The 12,942-nt window shown below is 46.3% G+C and overlaps 1 protein-coding gene across 1 annotated transcript in view; it reads right to left on the bottom strand.

The window, feature by feature from the left end:
- chmp4ba (charged multivesicular body protein 4Ba) overlaps positions 1 to 9,021 on the bottom strand; it is a 40,651-nt gene extending 31,630 nt beyond the window's left edge. The window contains exon 1 of the mRNA XM_078236891.1: positions 8,739 to 9,021. Within this exon, the coding sequence (XP_078093017.1) occupies positions 8,739 to 8,922 (184 nt within the window). The 5' untranslated portion in view covers positions 8,923 to 9,021. The remainder of the gene's footprint in view (positions 1 to 8,738) is intronic.
- Between the last annotated feature and the right edge of the window lie 3,921 nt (positions 9,022 to 12,942).

Here is a 12,942-nt window from a genome sequence, read left to right as displayed (position 1 = left end):
GCTCGGGTCAAAGGGGAAGGTTCACCCAAGTGACAAACAAGCACATTTGGACATGTTCCTCAAAAACTGTTGTAGTATTTATCAGAGTACTGGCTCAGATGTAGTGTGGAGGCAGAGTCACGAATGAGAAAAATAGCATTTAATACAAGCTGAGGTTCAGTTTACACACATACAGAACAGACTGATCTGAAGATGAATGCATTATTTATTTGTTAGACACTATTTGCTATGAACAGAACACTGCCCACTCAAACTGGCACCAGAATTAGGAGCAGTTTCCACCTTTACTCTGAATAATGATGACTTGGCATTCACCTCAAGTTGGTCACTCATTTGGTTTTATGTACATAACGCATTGTTAAGGTCCTAACGCCCGCTACTCTCCAGGGGTATCTAGATCTAGGCACAAGAACCTAAAGATCCTTCCAAAACCCAAAAGCTCCAAGTATGCCTCACCAATACTTGAAAAACACTCAGTAAACAGAGTTGATAAGATTGGAAAAGTATATAATACGCAAGACTGCAGAGTTGCTACTCTGCATTGCAACATGACACACACATCCAACATTTAAAAAAGGAAGTAGACAAAAGGCGGGTAACTACAGGCCGGTTAGCTTAACGTCTGTAGTTGGGAAGATGCTGGAGTCCATCATTAAAGAGGAAATAGCAGAGCACCTGGATAAGAATGGTTCGATCAAGCAGACGCAGCATGGATTCATGAAGGGAAAGTCGTGTTTGACGAATTTACTGGATTTTTATGAAGATGTGACTAGTGCGGTTGACAGAGGGGAACCGGTGGATGTGGTGTTTTTAGATTTCCAGAAGGCATTCGATAAGGTGCCTCACAAAAGGTTGCTGCAGAAGATTGGGGTACACGGAGTTGGGGGTAAGGTGTTGGCGTGGATTGGGGATTGGCTATCCAACAGGAAGCAGAGAGTTGGAATAAATGGGTGCTTTTCTGGTTGGCAGTTGGTGATCAGTGGCGTGCCGCGCCGCAGGGATCGGTGCTGGGGCCTCAACTGTTTACCATTTACATAGATGATGATCTGGAGGAGGGAACTGAGTGCAGGGTATCAAAGTTTGCTGATGACACGAAGATGAGTGGGAAAGCGATTTACGTGGAGGACGCGGAAAGTCTGCAGAGAGATTTGGATAGGCTGAGCGAGTGGGCGAGGATCTGGCAGATGGAATATAACATTGGCAAATGTGAGGTTATCCACTTTGGAAGAAATAATAGTAAATTGGAATATTATTTAAATGGAGAAAAATTACATCATGCTACTGTGCAGAGGGACCTGGGGGTCCTTGTGCACGAATCGCAAAAACTCAGTCTGCAGGTGCAGCAGGTGATCAAGGCGGCGAATGGAATGTTGGCCTTTAATCGCGAGGGGGCTAGAATATAAAAGCAGGGAGGTCTTGCTGCAACTGTACAAGGCACTGGTGAGGCCGCAACTGGAGTAGTGTGTGCAGTTTTGGTCCCCTTATTTGCGAAAGGATATATTGGCCTTGGAGGGAGTGCAGAGAAGGTTCACCAGGTTGATACCAGAGATGAGGGGTGTAGCTTATGAGGAGAGATTGAACAGATTGGGTCTGTACTCGTTGGAGTTTAGAAGGCTGAGGGGTGATCTTATAGAGACATAGAAGATAATGAAGGGGCTGGACAGGGTAGAGGTAGAGAGATTCTTTCCACTTAGAAGGGAAACCAGAACTAGAGGGCACAGCCTCAAAATAAGTGGGGGCCGGTTCAGAACAGAGTTGAGGGGGAACTTCTTCTCTCAGAGTGAATCTCTGGAATTCTCTGCCCATTGAAGTGGTGGAGGCTACCTCGTTGAATATGTTTAAATCACGGGTAGATAGATTTCTGATCGATAAGGGAATTAAGAGATATGGGGAGCAGGCGGGCAAGTGGAACTGATTTACTTCAGATCAGCCATGATCTTGTTGAATGGCGGGGCAGGCTCGAGGGGCTAGATGGCCTACTCCTGCTCCTATTTCTTATGTTCTTATTTCAGGTCAAAATCACTAACCAGGTTTTTTAAATTATTGAATATCCTGAAGGATCCGCATTATGGGGAAATGCCTCAGTATAACCATCTTACATTTAAAAAATCAATACCAAGTCAATAAAGCAGCAATTAGGAGGGCCGATCTAAAGTTCTATCAGAGAGATGTGGTTTAAGAAGCTTGCCATAGGAGGAGATTGAGGTGAAGAGACAGAGGGGAGAAAGCATGAAGAGCTATGATGAAGGGACAAGGTGTTTGAGTGAGGCATGATGAAAGTGGAACCAAGAACCAAAATAGTTCAGTGAAGACCGAGGCAATAGGCAAGTGAGGCTTGTGGGGAAAAGGGTGTAGGTTGTGGAGGTCGGAGCAGTGCCCAGTGGAGCACTGAGATAGCCAAATCTGGAAGTGACACAGGCATGACATCATCACCGATGCAACTGTACACCTTTGTGACTTGACTAACCAAGAGGCTGTATAGTGTATTTCCCCACTTTCTAAAGAGAAGCCTCCCAGAAACGCAAGTATCCACAGTTTATGTGGAAGCAAATGATTCTAGTTGAGTTCAAACTGCCTGTGCCAATATATGATTGCCAAAACTGAAAGGGAGTTACATTTGAAAAATGGGATCCAGTTATGGATAGTAGTGCACTGGAATTCAGCCACATAGCACCTGTACAAACCCCAGCTGCTCATTACAGAAAGGGCTGTTCCACATTGCAGCCACCTCCTTTCCATTATCTAGGAAGCATCAGTCATTTACATTAAAACAGGCCATAGAGAGGGAAAACATTGGTGCAGATTTCACAGTGAAACTCTTTCCAGGACCAGGATCCATAGGGTTTGTCATGTCTGATGTTATTTCATTGGGTAACTTGTAGCACAAAGGTGACGATTCATATGGTTCCAGGACATATGGAAAGTATTCATCAGTAACCCACAGAATTATTCCAAGCTGTAAAGCAGCAATATGTATTACAGACAGCAGACTACATTCCTTTGCTCCTTCCTCATTCCAAACACAACTTGCATTTATAAAGCACCTTTCGCTGTACTGTAGCAAAAAAACAAAGGCATTTTGCAGGAACAAACTAAATTTGACACTGAGCTACACGAGGAGCTATTGTAACAGGTGAAGCAAGTTTAAAGCAGCAGATGAGAAGTAGGGAGGGGGCTTAGGGAAGGAATTCTGAAACTTGGGGCATCGGCAGTACAGACACCAGTGAATGGATTAAAGTCAGGTACAATGAGGATGGTGGAGTAGTGGTAATGATACTGGACTAGTAATCCAGAGGCCCAGGTTAATACCCTGGAGATACAGGTTCAACTCCCACCACAGCAGCTGATGGAATTTAAACTGGATTCATTAATAATTCTAGAATTAAAAACTAGTCTCAGTAATGGTGATCATGCAAACTACTGGACTGTGATAAAAACCCATCTAGTTCATTAATGGCTTCCTTTAGGGAAGGAAATCCACCCTCTTTACTCAGTCTGGCTGACACACCATTCCAGAACCACAGGAACGTGGTTGACTCTGAAATGGCCTAGCAAACCAGTCAGCTGTACCAAACCACTGAAGCGACAATTAGAGTTCAGAGAATTTGAAGTCCTTTGGAGGGTAAAGAGTGAGGGAGGGGCGAGGCCATAGTGAGATTTGAAAACAAGGATGAGGATTGTAAAATTAAATTTAAAATCATTCAGAGCGTTGTGAATCTTTGAAGTGGATGCTAAATCATTGAATACATTACAAGACTGCGATCAAAATATTTTTAGATAGTAAGGGAATCATAGGATATGGGGATAGTGCAGGAAGGTGGACTTAATGTCGGCAACCATGCTTTTGTTGAATGGTGATGCAGGGGCTTGGGACTGAATGGCCTCCTCCCACTCTCGCTCTCTCCCAAAGGGAAGCACATGGCTTTAACATGGTAAGCCAATTGCTTTTCTAACATAAAACAGGATCTCATTAATTAGAAAGTAATCACCATTATATGGGAAATGCAACAGTGAATTTCACACAGGGTCCCTCCATGTAACAATGTGATAAACAACCAGCTCATCTGTTTTTTTAAAAAAAAACAAACATTGTTGAGGGATCAATATTTGCTTTCCTTCTCCGAGTAACACTGCGGGATCTTTTACGACCACTTTAAAAATAATTGAGAAGGAAAGTTACAAAATGATAGGTCTCTATGCCTCCAACAGAAAATATACCTCCATGATACTGGTTAGACAGCTCCACAATTAAAAGATGCAGACATCCACCCCAGACTTCCCGTTTTTTAAAAAATATGAGTGAAAGGAAATGATTGCCCATTCCTGTAAGCCATCACATTGGGGTCTTAACTGCTCTGCTCTGCCTGTACTTTTTAAGAAAACAGTCACACCGCACTGTGAACAGACCAATTCATCCCAGAACACAGCCCCAACACAGAGCTTACCAACTTGAGGGAGGAGATTCAGAGTAGACTTATAACAGTTGTGTGCAAACTCACTTTATCTGGCAGGGTTGGGTTTATTTTGATTCAAAAGGTAGGACAGTTGTATTCCCCCTCCCTTCACATTCGGAAGGAGCAAACATCACTTCAAACAACACAAAAACAGGATGTACAGACCACCAGGATGTATGGCAATGTTTCGAGTCTGGATGCCCTGGGCACTGATGAAGGGTCATCCAGACTCGAAACGCTGGCTCTATTCTCTCTCAGTAAGAAGTTTAACAACACCAGGTTAAAGTCCAACAGGTTTATTTGGTAGCAAAAGCCACACAAGCTTTCGGAGCTCCAAGCTCCGAAAGCTTGTGTGGCTTTTGCTACCAAAGAAACCTGTTGGACTTTAACCTGGTGTTGTTAAACTTCTTACTGTGTTTACCCCAGTCCAACGCCGGCATCTCCACATCATGTCTATTCTCTTTCCACAGATGCTGTCAGACCTGCTGAGATTTTTCAGCATTTTCTGTTTTTGTTACAGATTCCAGCATCTACAGTATCTTGCCTGTATCACTTCAAGTGAGGTTTGATAAAAACAGTTGTTTCTAAGGAGACTGGTATAAGTTCATAAGCTATAGGAGCAGAATTAGGCCATTCACCAATCGAATCTGCTCCGCCATTCGATCATGGCTGATATGCTCCACATCCCCATTTTCCTGTCTTCTCCCCATAACCCTTCAACCCATTACCAATTAAAAATCTGTCTAACTCCTCCTTAAATTTACTCACTGTCCCAGCGTCCACTGCACTTTGGGGTAGCGAATTCCACAGATTCACAACCCTTTGGGAGAAGTAGTTTCTCCTCAACTCTGTTTTAAATTTGCCACCCCTTATCTTAAGACCTCTCATCCTAGAATGCCCCAAAAGAGGAACCATTCCGCTCCACGTCTACTTTATCCATATCTTTTATCACCTTATACACCTCAATTTGATCTCCCCTCATTCTTCTAAATTCCAGAGAGTGTCGGCCTAAACTGTTCAATCTCTCTTCACACGACAAACCCCTTCATCTCTGGAATCAATCTAGTGAATCTCCTCTGAACTGCCTCCAATGCCATGACATCTTTCCTCAAACCTGTCCAACTTGTGGTCTGGACAATCTGGCTTTTGGAGTTGGCTGTCTGGGAGACTCTAAAACGTATCTACTTAAAGACTACAAGAATCCAGTGCTAAAAGTGAAGTGTACTTTTTTGGCAAAACTTTTGCCCCCTTGCAGTGTGTTGTATTACACAGACACCCAGGAATTTATCAAGTTCTTATGCACTACACTAATGCAGTCCAGAAACAGCCAATGTACCGAGCCCATCCAGAATGCTCCTGCGACTTATTTCCAGTTACTGTGTCAAATGGATGGAGAGCCGAGTTGATATTATACATGGAGACCTTCATTTGAGAGATTAAAACTGTCATTTGTTGAAAACAAAACACACCTGGAACCAAGGAATTAGGTCAAAATCTGTGGATTCACGGAAATTTGCAAGATTTCAGATTGATAAAATGTTGTTGGTTAAGGATATTAAAGGGATCTGGAGGGTAAATGAGGTACGGATCAGCCATGATCAAACAGAATGGCCATGGGGTTGGAGTGTGATGTATTATGTTTTCCTGGACATTCAAGGCATATTCTCCTGGATAATTTATAATACTATATTTCTATATTTTTCAGAGGATGCCAAGGAAATAAATAAAGCTCCAATTTCAAATATCTTCCATAGTTTTGAGGAAAATTCTGCCTGGGTAAAGATACTGGGCAGAATTGAGGTCAATAGATTATGCAGGGAGTGTGAAAGTATTGGTTCAAATGGCCTTTTCTCTCCCTCCATGTGTTGAATCTTTGGATAAATGAGACATAAATATCTCAACTTCAGTTTAAAGGGGAACTGTTTGATGTCAATGAGTTTTGTTTTGCATAGTTTCAAATTCATTAAAATTCAGTAGCTTTAAATACAGATTTGAATTTCTTTAAAAAAAGCTTACATTTTGATTAATTTAATGAATCTTTTATTTGAGTTTTATTTAACATTTGCCAGAGTCAATGTTCTTCTTCTACATTATCCTTCTTTATGCTGATGTCATTCTTTTTAGTTAATTATATTGTTTTAGATGGTTGATTATAGTCAATTTATACATTACTGTACTCAGTCTGACAGTGACATCCACCTCGGTCTGGGGGAGGGGGCACGTGGCTCAGTTTTGGGAATAGTGGGGGGGTTGGGGAGACTCCCCCCGCACTGTTAAAGAGCGACACCCTGTGCCGCAACAAGGGAGTATTTAATGAACGGCAGGACATTAAGCAGCTCAGATGAATCTTGGAGGTACTTAATCATGGATCCCTGTAGGTGAATAGGGTAGTTAAGAAGGCATATGGGTCGTGGCACAGAGTACAAGAGCAAGGAGGTTATGTTGGAACTGTACAGAGCGTTGGTTAGGCCGCAGCTGGAATACTGTGCGCCGTTCTGGTCACCTCACTATAAGGGTGAGATTGCACTAGATGGGATACAGAGGAGGTTTACCCGGAGTTACCTGGGATGGAGCATTTGAGCACTGACACCGGATAGGCTTGGATTGTTTTCTTTAGTAAGAAGTTTAACAACACCAGGTTAAAGTCCTGTTTTCTTTAGAGCAGAGAAGGCTGAGGGGGGGGACATGATTGAGGTATTTAAGATTATGAGGGGTATGGCCGGGTGAATAGGAAGGAGCTTGTTTTCCCTTGGTTGATGAGTCAATCACAAGGGAGCATAGTTTTAGGGACAGGGGCAGATCCGGATTCTGGGGTTGGGGGGGTTATATTCCGGATTGCGGGAGGGGGTTATGTTCCATATTGCTTGGGGAGGGTGGGTGTTATATTCCAGGTTACTGGGGGGGCAGGGAGGTATATTACAGGTCACTGGGGGGGGGTTATATTCCAGATTGCCGGGAGTGGTGGTGGGGGTTATATTCCAGATTGCAGGGGGGGGTTATATTCCGGATTGTGGGGGGGGGGGGGGTTGTATTCCGGATTGTGGGGGGGGGGTTATATTCCGGATTGTGGGGGGGGGTTATATTCCGGATTGTGGGGGAGGGGTTATATTCCGGATTGTGGGGGGGGTTATATTCCGGATTGGGGGGGGGGGTTATATTCCGGATTGGGGGGGGGTTATATTCCGGATTGGGGGGGGGGGGGGTTGTATTCCGGATTGTGTGGGGGGGGTTATATTCCGGATTGTGGGGGGGGGATTGTATTCCGGATTGTGGGGGGGGGGGTTGTATTCCGGATTGTGGGGGGGGGGGGGGGGTTGTATTCCGGATTGTGGGGGGGGGTTATATTCCGGATTGTGGGGGGGGGTTGTATTCCGGATTGTGTGGGGGGGGTTGTATTCCGGATTGTGTGGGGGGGGTTGTATTCCGGATTGTGTGTGGGGGGGGGGGGGGGTTGTATTCCGGATTGTGTGGGGGGGGGGGGTTGTATTCCGGATTGTGTGGGGGGGGGGGTTGTATTCCGGATTGTGGGGGGGGGGGTTATATTCCGGATTGTGGGGGGGGGGTTGTATTCCAGATTGTGGGGGGGGGGGTTGTATTCCGGATTGTGGGGGGGTTGTATTCTGGATTGTGGGGGGGGGGGGGTTATATTCCGGATTGGGGGGGGTGGGTTATATTCCGGATTGTGTGTGGGGGGGGTTGTATTCCGGATTGTGGGGGGGTTATATTCCGGATTGTGGGGGGGGGTTATATTCCGGATTGCAGGGGGGGGTTGTATTCCAGATTGTGGGGGGGGGGGGGTTGTATTCCGGATTGTGGGGGGGGGTTGTATTCCGGATTGTGGGGGGGGGTTATATTCCGGATTGTGGGGGGGGGGGTTATATTCCGGATTGTGGGGGGGGGTTATATTCCGGATTGTGGGGGGGGGGTTGTATTCCGGATTGTGGGGGGGGTTATATTCCGGATTGTGGGGGGGGTGGGTTATATTCCGGATTGTGGGGGGGGTGGGTTATATTCCGGATTGTGGGGGGGGTGGGTTATATTCCGGATTGTGGGGGGGGGGTTATATTCCGGATTGTGGGGGGGGGGGTTATATTCCGGATTGTGGGGGGGGGGGTTATATTCCGGATTGTGGGGGGGGTTATATTCCGGATTGTGGGGGGGGTTATATTCCGGATTGTGGGGGGTTTCTGTCTATGTTGATGGTCTGATGAGGAACTCTTGTCAGTCCCGGGGCCGGTTCCCGGTTCCCCCCCGGTGCCGGTTCCCGGGCCGCTCTCTCGGTACCTCGCTTGTTTTTGGTGCCGTGCTTCTTGGCTGTCAGCAGCTCCTGGTCGATTTTCTTCTCCAGAAATTCCTGCTTCTTTGTCAGCATCTCCTCGGTCTCCCGCAGTTTCTGGATGGCCTCCTGTGGAGTCGGCCCCTTCCCGGCCTTGGCCGAGGTGCCGAACAGTTTGCCGAACACACTCATGGTGTCCGGCGCGGGCGGGCGAGCCGCTCCCCTCACTCACTCTTCCCGCAGGCTTGGCTGCGCCGCCTCGGAGACTAGGCCCAGAGCACGCACCGCCCGAACCCACGGCGTGCTCCTGACGTCACGGCGCCGCCCGCGTCTTAAAGGCCCCTTGCTGCTGGCCGCCTGCCGATAAATATTCTCTTAAAGGCGAACGCACCCTACACCTTACCCAGGCAGAGTCCCCACCCCAGCACTGCAGGACATCTGAAACTGGAACTTTATTTAACCCTCCATATCCTCTAAAATTCCCCGGAGAAAGATATAAATATATTCCGAGCAATGTTGCAGGAAGCTGTCATCTATCAAACTCCAGCCCCAAGGCCATTCAGCCCATCAAACCCATACCATAGTCTGTCCCTGCCACAGTGACATCCCTGTGTCTTAAAGGGGTGGACTCCTGTTGACCACCTGCCCAAAAAATATTCTTAGAGGAAATGGTGAAAGAATGGGACTAGGGAGGGTGGTGTTGGGGTGTAAGTGCTGTGATGGCAAAACAAGGGAAAGAAGGGACTTACATTTCTATGGTGCCTTTTCCCACTACCAACCACCTCTACCTAGATTTAGATGAGCATTTGAAATGCTACAGCTTACACGGCTACAGACCAAGTGCTGGAAAATGGGATCAGAATAGATAGATACTTGATGGCCAGCGCAGCCGTTATGGACCAAAGGGCCTCCTTTTTGTGCTGTAAAGTTCTATGACTCTATGACAAGGGCAGAAGATGCATGGGACCACCACCTGCAAGTTCCCTGCCAAGCCATGCACGATCCTGACTTGGAATTTTTTTTATTAGTGCCACATGTAGACTTACATTATTTGATTTGATTTATTATTGTCACAGGTGTTAGTATACAGTGAAAAGTATTGTTTCTTGCATACTATACAAAGCATACCATACATAAGGAAGGAAAGGAGAGAGTGCAGAATGTAGTGTTACAGTCATAGCTAGGGTGTACAGAAAGATCAGCTTAATGCAAGGTAGGTCCATTCAAAAGTCTGATGGCAGCAGGGAAGAAGCTATTCTTCAGTTGATTGGTACGTGACCTCAGATTTTGTATCTTTTTCCTGACGGAAGAAGGTGGAAGGAAGTATGCCCGGGGTGCGTGGGGTCCTTAATTATGCTGGTTACTTTTCCGAGGCAGCGGGAAATGTACTCAGAGTCAGTGGATGGGAGGCTGGTTTGTGTGATGGACTGGGCTTCATTCACGACCCTTTGTAGTTTCTTGCAGTCTTGGGCAGAGCAGGAGCCATACCAAGCTGTGATACAACCAGAAAGAATGCTTTCTGTGGTGCATCTGTAAAAGTTGGTGACAGTCATGGTGGACATGGCAAATTTCCTTAGTCTTCTCAGTAAGTAGAGGCTTTGGTGAACTTTCTTAACTATAGTGTCAGCACCGGGGCAATGGAGGGGTGGAACCAGGACAGGTTGTTGGTGATCTGGACACCTAAAGATATGAAGGTCTCAACCATTTCCACTTCATCCCTGTTGATGTAGACAGGGGCATGTTCTCCTTTACGCTTCCTGAAGTCGATGACAATCTCCTTCATTTTGTTGACACTGAGGGAGAGATTATTGTTGCCGCACCAGTTCGCCAGTTTCTCTATCTCATTCCTGTACTCTGTCTCGTCATTGTTTGAGATCCGACCCACTACGGTGCTGTCGTCAGCAAACTTGAAAATGGAAGGGAATTTGGCTACACAGTCATAGGTGTATAAGGAGTATAGTCTGCAATGAAGCTACTGTGAAAATCCCCTAGTCGCCACACTCCGGCGCCTGTTCGGGTACACTGAGGGGGAATTTAGCATGGGCAATGCACCTAACCAGCACGTCTTTCAGACTGTGGCAGGAAACTGGAGCACCCGGAGGAAACCATGCAGACACGTGCAGACTCCACACACTGACACAAGCCGGGAATCGAACCCGGGTCCTGGTGCTGTGAGGCAGCAGTGCTAACCACTGTGCTGCCCCATATATCACCGTTCTGTCACTTTCGCTGGGTCAAAATCCTGTAAATCTGTGCCTAATAGCACTGTGGGCGTACCTACACCACCGGGACTGCAGCGGTTCAAGATGGCAGCTCACGATCACCTTCCCAAGGGCAATTAGGGATGGGCAATAAATGTTGGCCGAGCCAGTGACGCCCCACATCTCATGAACAAATAAATTTTAAAAAATTTCCTCCAGCCCTACACAAGCCTCGAGGTATTTTAATATCTGAAATATGTTATATGAATGGAAATGCTGTAAAATCCCAGGTTTCTAAATTTAGTGATACAACTTTCCCTATCAAACTTACAAATATATACATTGCCGAATTATCCCAAACTAGTATAAAAGCAAAATACTGCGGATGCTGGAATCTGAAACAAAAACAGGAAATGCTGGAAAATCTCAGCTGGTCTGCGGAGAGACAATAAAGCCAATGTTTCGAGTCTGGATGACCCTTCGTCTGAGCTAGAGTGCCCTTTGAGTAAAAAAAGTAATGAAGCTAATTTGTCAGGTTTATCAACTGTTGCAGGTCATTGCATCAAAAATAGGTCTGGTTGAAGTTTGTCTCCAGTAGCTATGATCCCATCCAAGCTTCAGAGAATCCCCACAATGCAGGAGGCCATTCAGCCCATCGAGCCTGCACCGACAACAATCCCACCCAGGCCCTATCCCCATAACCCCACGTATTTACCCCTGACAGTGAGGGGCGATTTAGCATGGCCAATCCACTTAACCCGCACATCTTTTGGACTGTGGGAGGAAACCGGAGCACCCGGAGGAAACCCCATACAGACACAGGGAGAACGTGCAGGCTCCACACTGTCACCCAAGGCCTAATGTTCTTCCCATGACTACTTCATCATCTAGCCAAGTAGACAGGCAAGAACCTCAGTCACACCTCTGATTATGCAGCATTGCCCTCAGAGCCGTCATGGTGATTTCACAGATTACAACCCTGAAGCAATGGTGTTGGGTTATTGTCCACGTATTCTGTAACCTGTGAGGAAGAGGCTCCCAACTCAATTAAACTCTAAAGATCAGGGCCTAAGAAGCCTTTTAGCACGATGTGAGGTTCATGCAGAATGAATGCCACGCCAGACAGCCACTGACTGCTGTTGCACTCCCAGTTATTGTTCATGGATATAATTCAATTGAAAGTTTGATTCCCCTTGAGCGTGGGTTAAGGACTTCAATCTGGAATGGCCGAGTTCTGATTTTAAGCTTGTGCACAAATCGTTCTGCATTTCCCTCACCAGAGGAAGTAATCTGTGTTTGATGTATCCCCTCATAGAATGTGAACGGATCAGAAAGAGGCCTCTTCAGGTTCACACCCAGGCACCTTTAATGAATGAGTTGAGGATTTCTGCCTTTACTGCTCTTTCAGACAGTGAGTTCCGCACTCCGACTATCATCTGGGTGAATTCCAGATGAAAAGCTTCAGTCACATGTCTCTCTTTTCAAGTTAGATTACCTTTCAACTTTCTAAACTCAAGGGGCTACAAGCAAAGTTCGTGGAATCTGTCCTCATAACTTAGCGCTTGGTGAATCTGCACCGCGACCCACTCCAAACTCAATGGCCAGAACTCTACCACCTCAGCCGCCCCAGAATCGACGCGAGCGAAGATCCGACAACGGATATCTCCGTTGACCTTGGGCGGGAATTTCCAGTCTTGCCCAAGCGAGGCCATAAAATCCGGCCCAATAGATCCCCCCAGCTGTGTGGAGTCTGAATCTGAATGCTCCAGATAAAGTCCAATTAGAATCCTGCAAAACGGAAGTGTGACTTCTTTCCCTTGTATCCCAACCATCGAGGACAGCATTTCAAAAGACTAAATCTGTCATTAGATATATTAGATGAGCCAAAGATTTCTTCCCAATATTGGACCTGGCCACCTCTGAATCCATCTCTCCCCGCTGGCTGTTTCAGGCTGAACCTGATTTTTCATAACCTCCGTATCCTTTTTGACCCAGAGTTGAGTTTCTAACT

The sequence above is a fragment of the Mustelus asterias genome, chromosome 20, assembly GCF_964213995.1.
Source record: "Mustelus asterias chromosome 20, sMusAst1.hap1.1, whole genome shotgun sequence".
NCBI lineage: Eukaryota > Metazoa > Chordata > Chondrichthyes > Carcharhiniformes > Triakidae > Mustelus > Mustelus asterias.
Note: the sequence above shows the minus strand (reverse complement) of the source record. Positions and strands in the feature narration are given on the sequence as shown.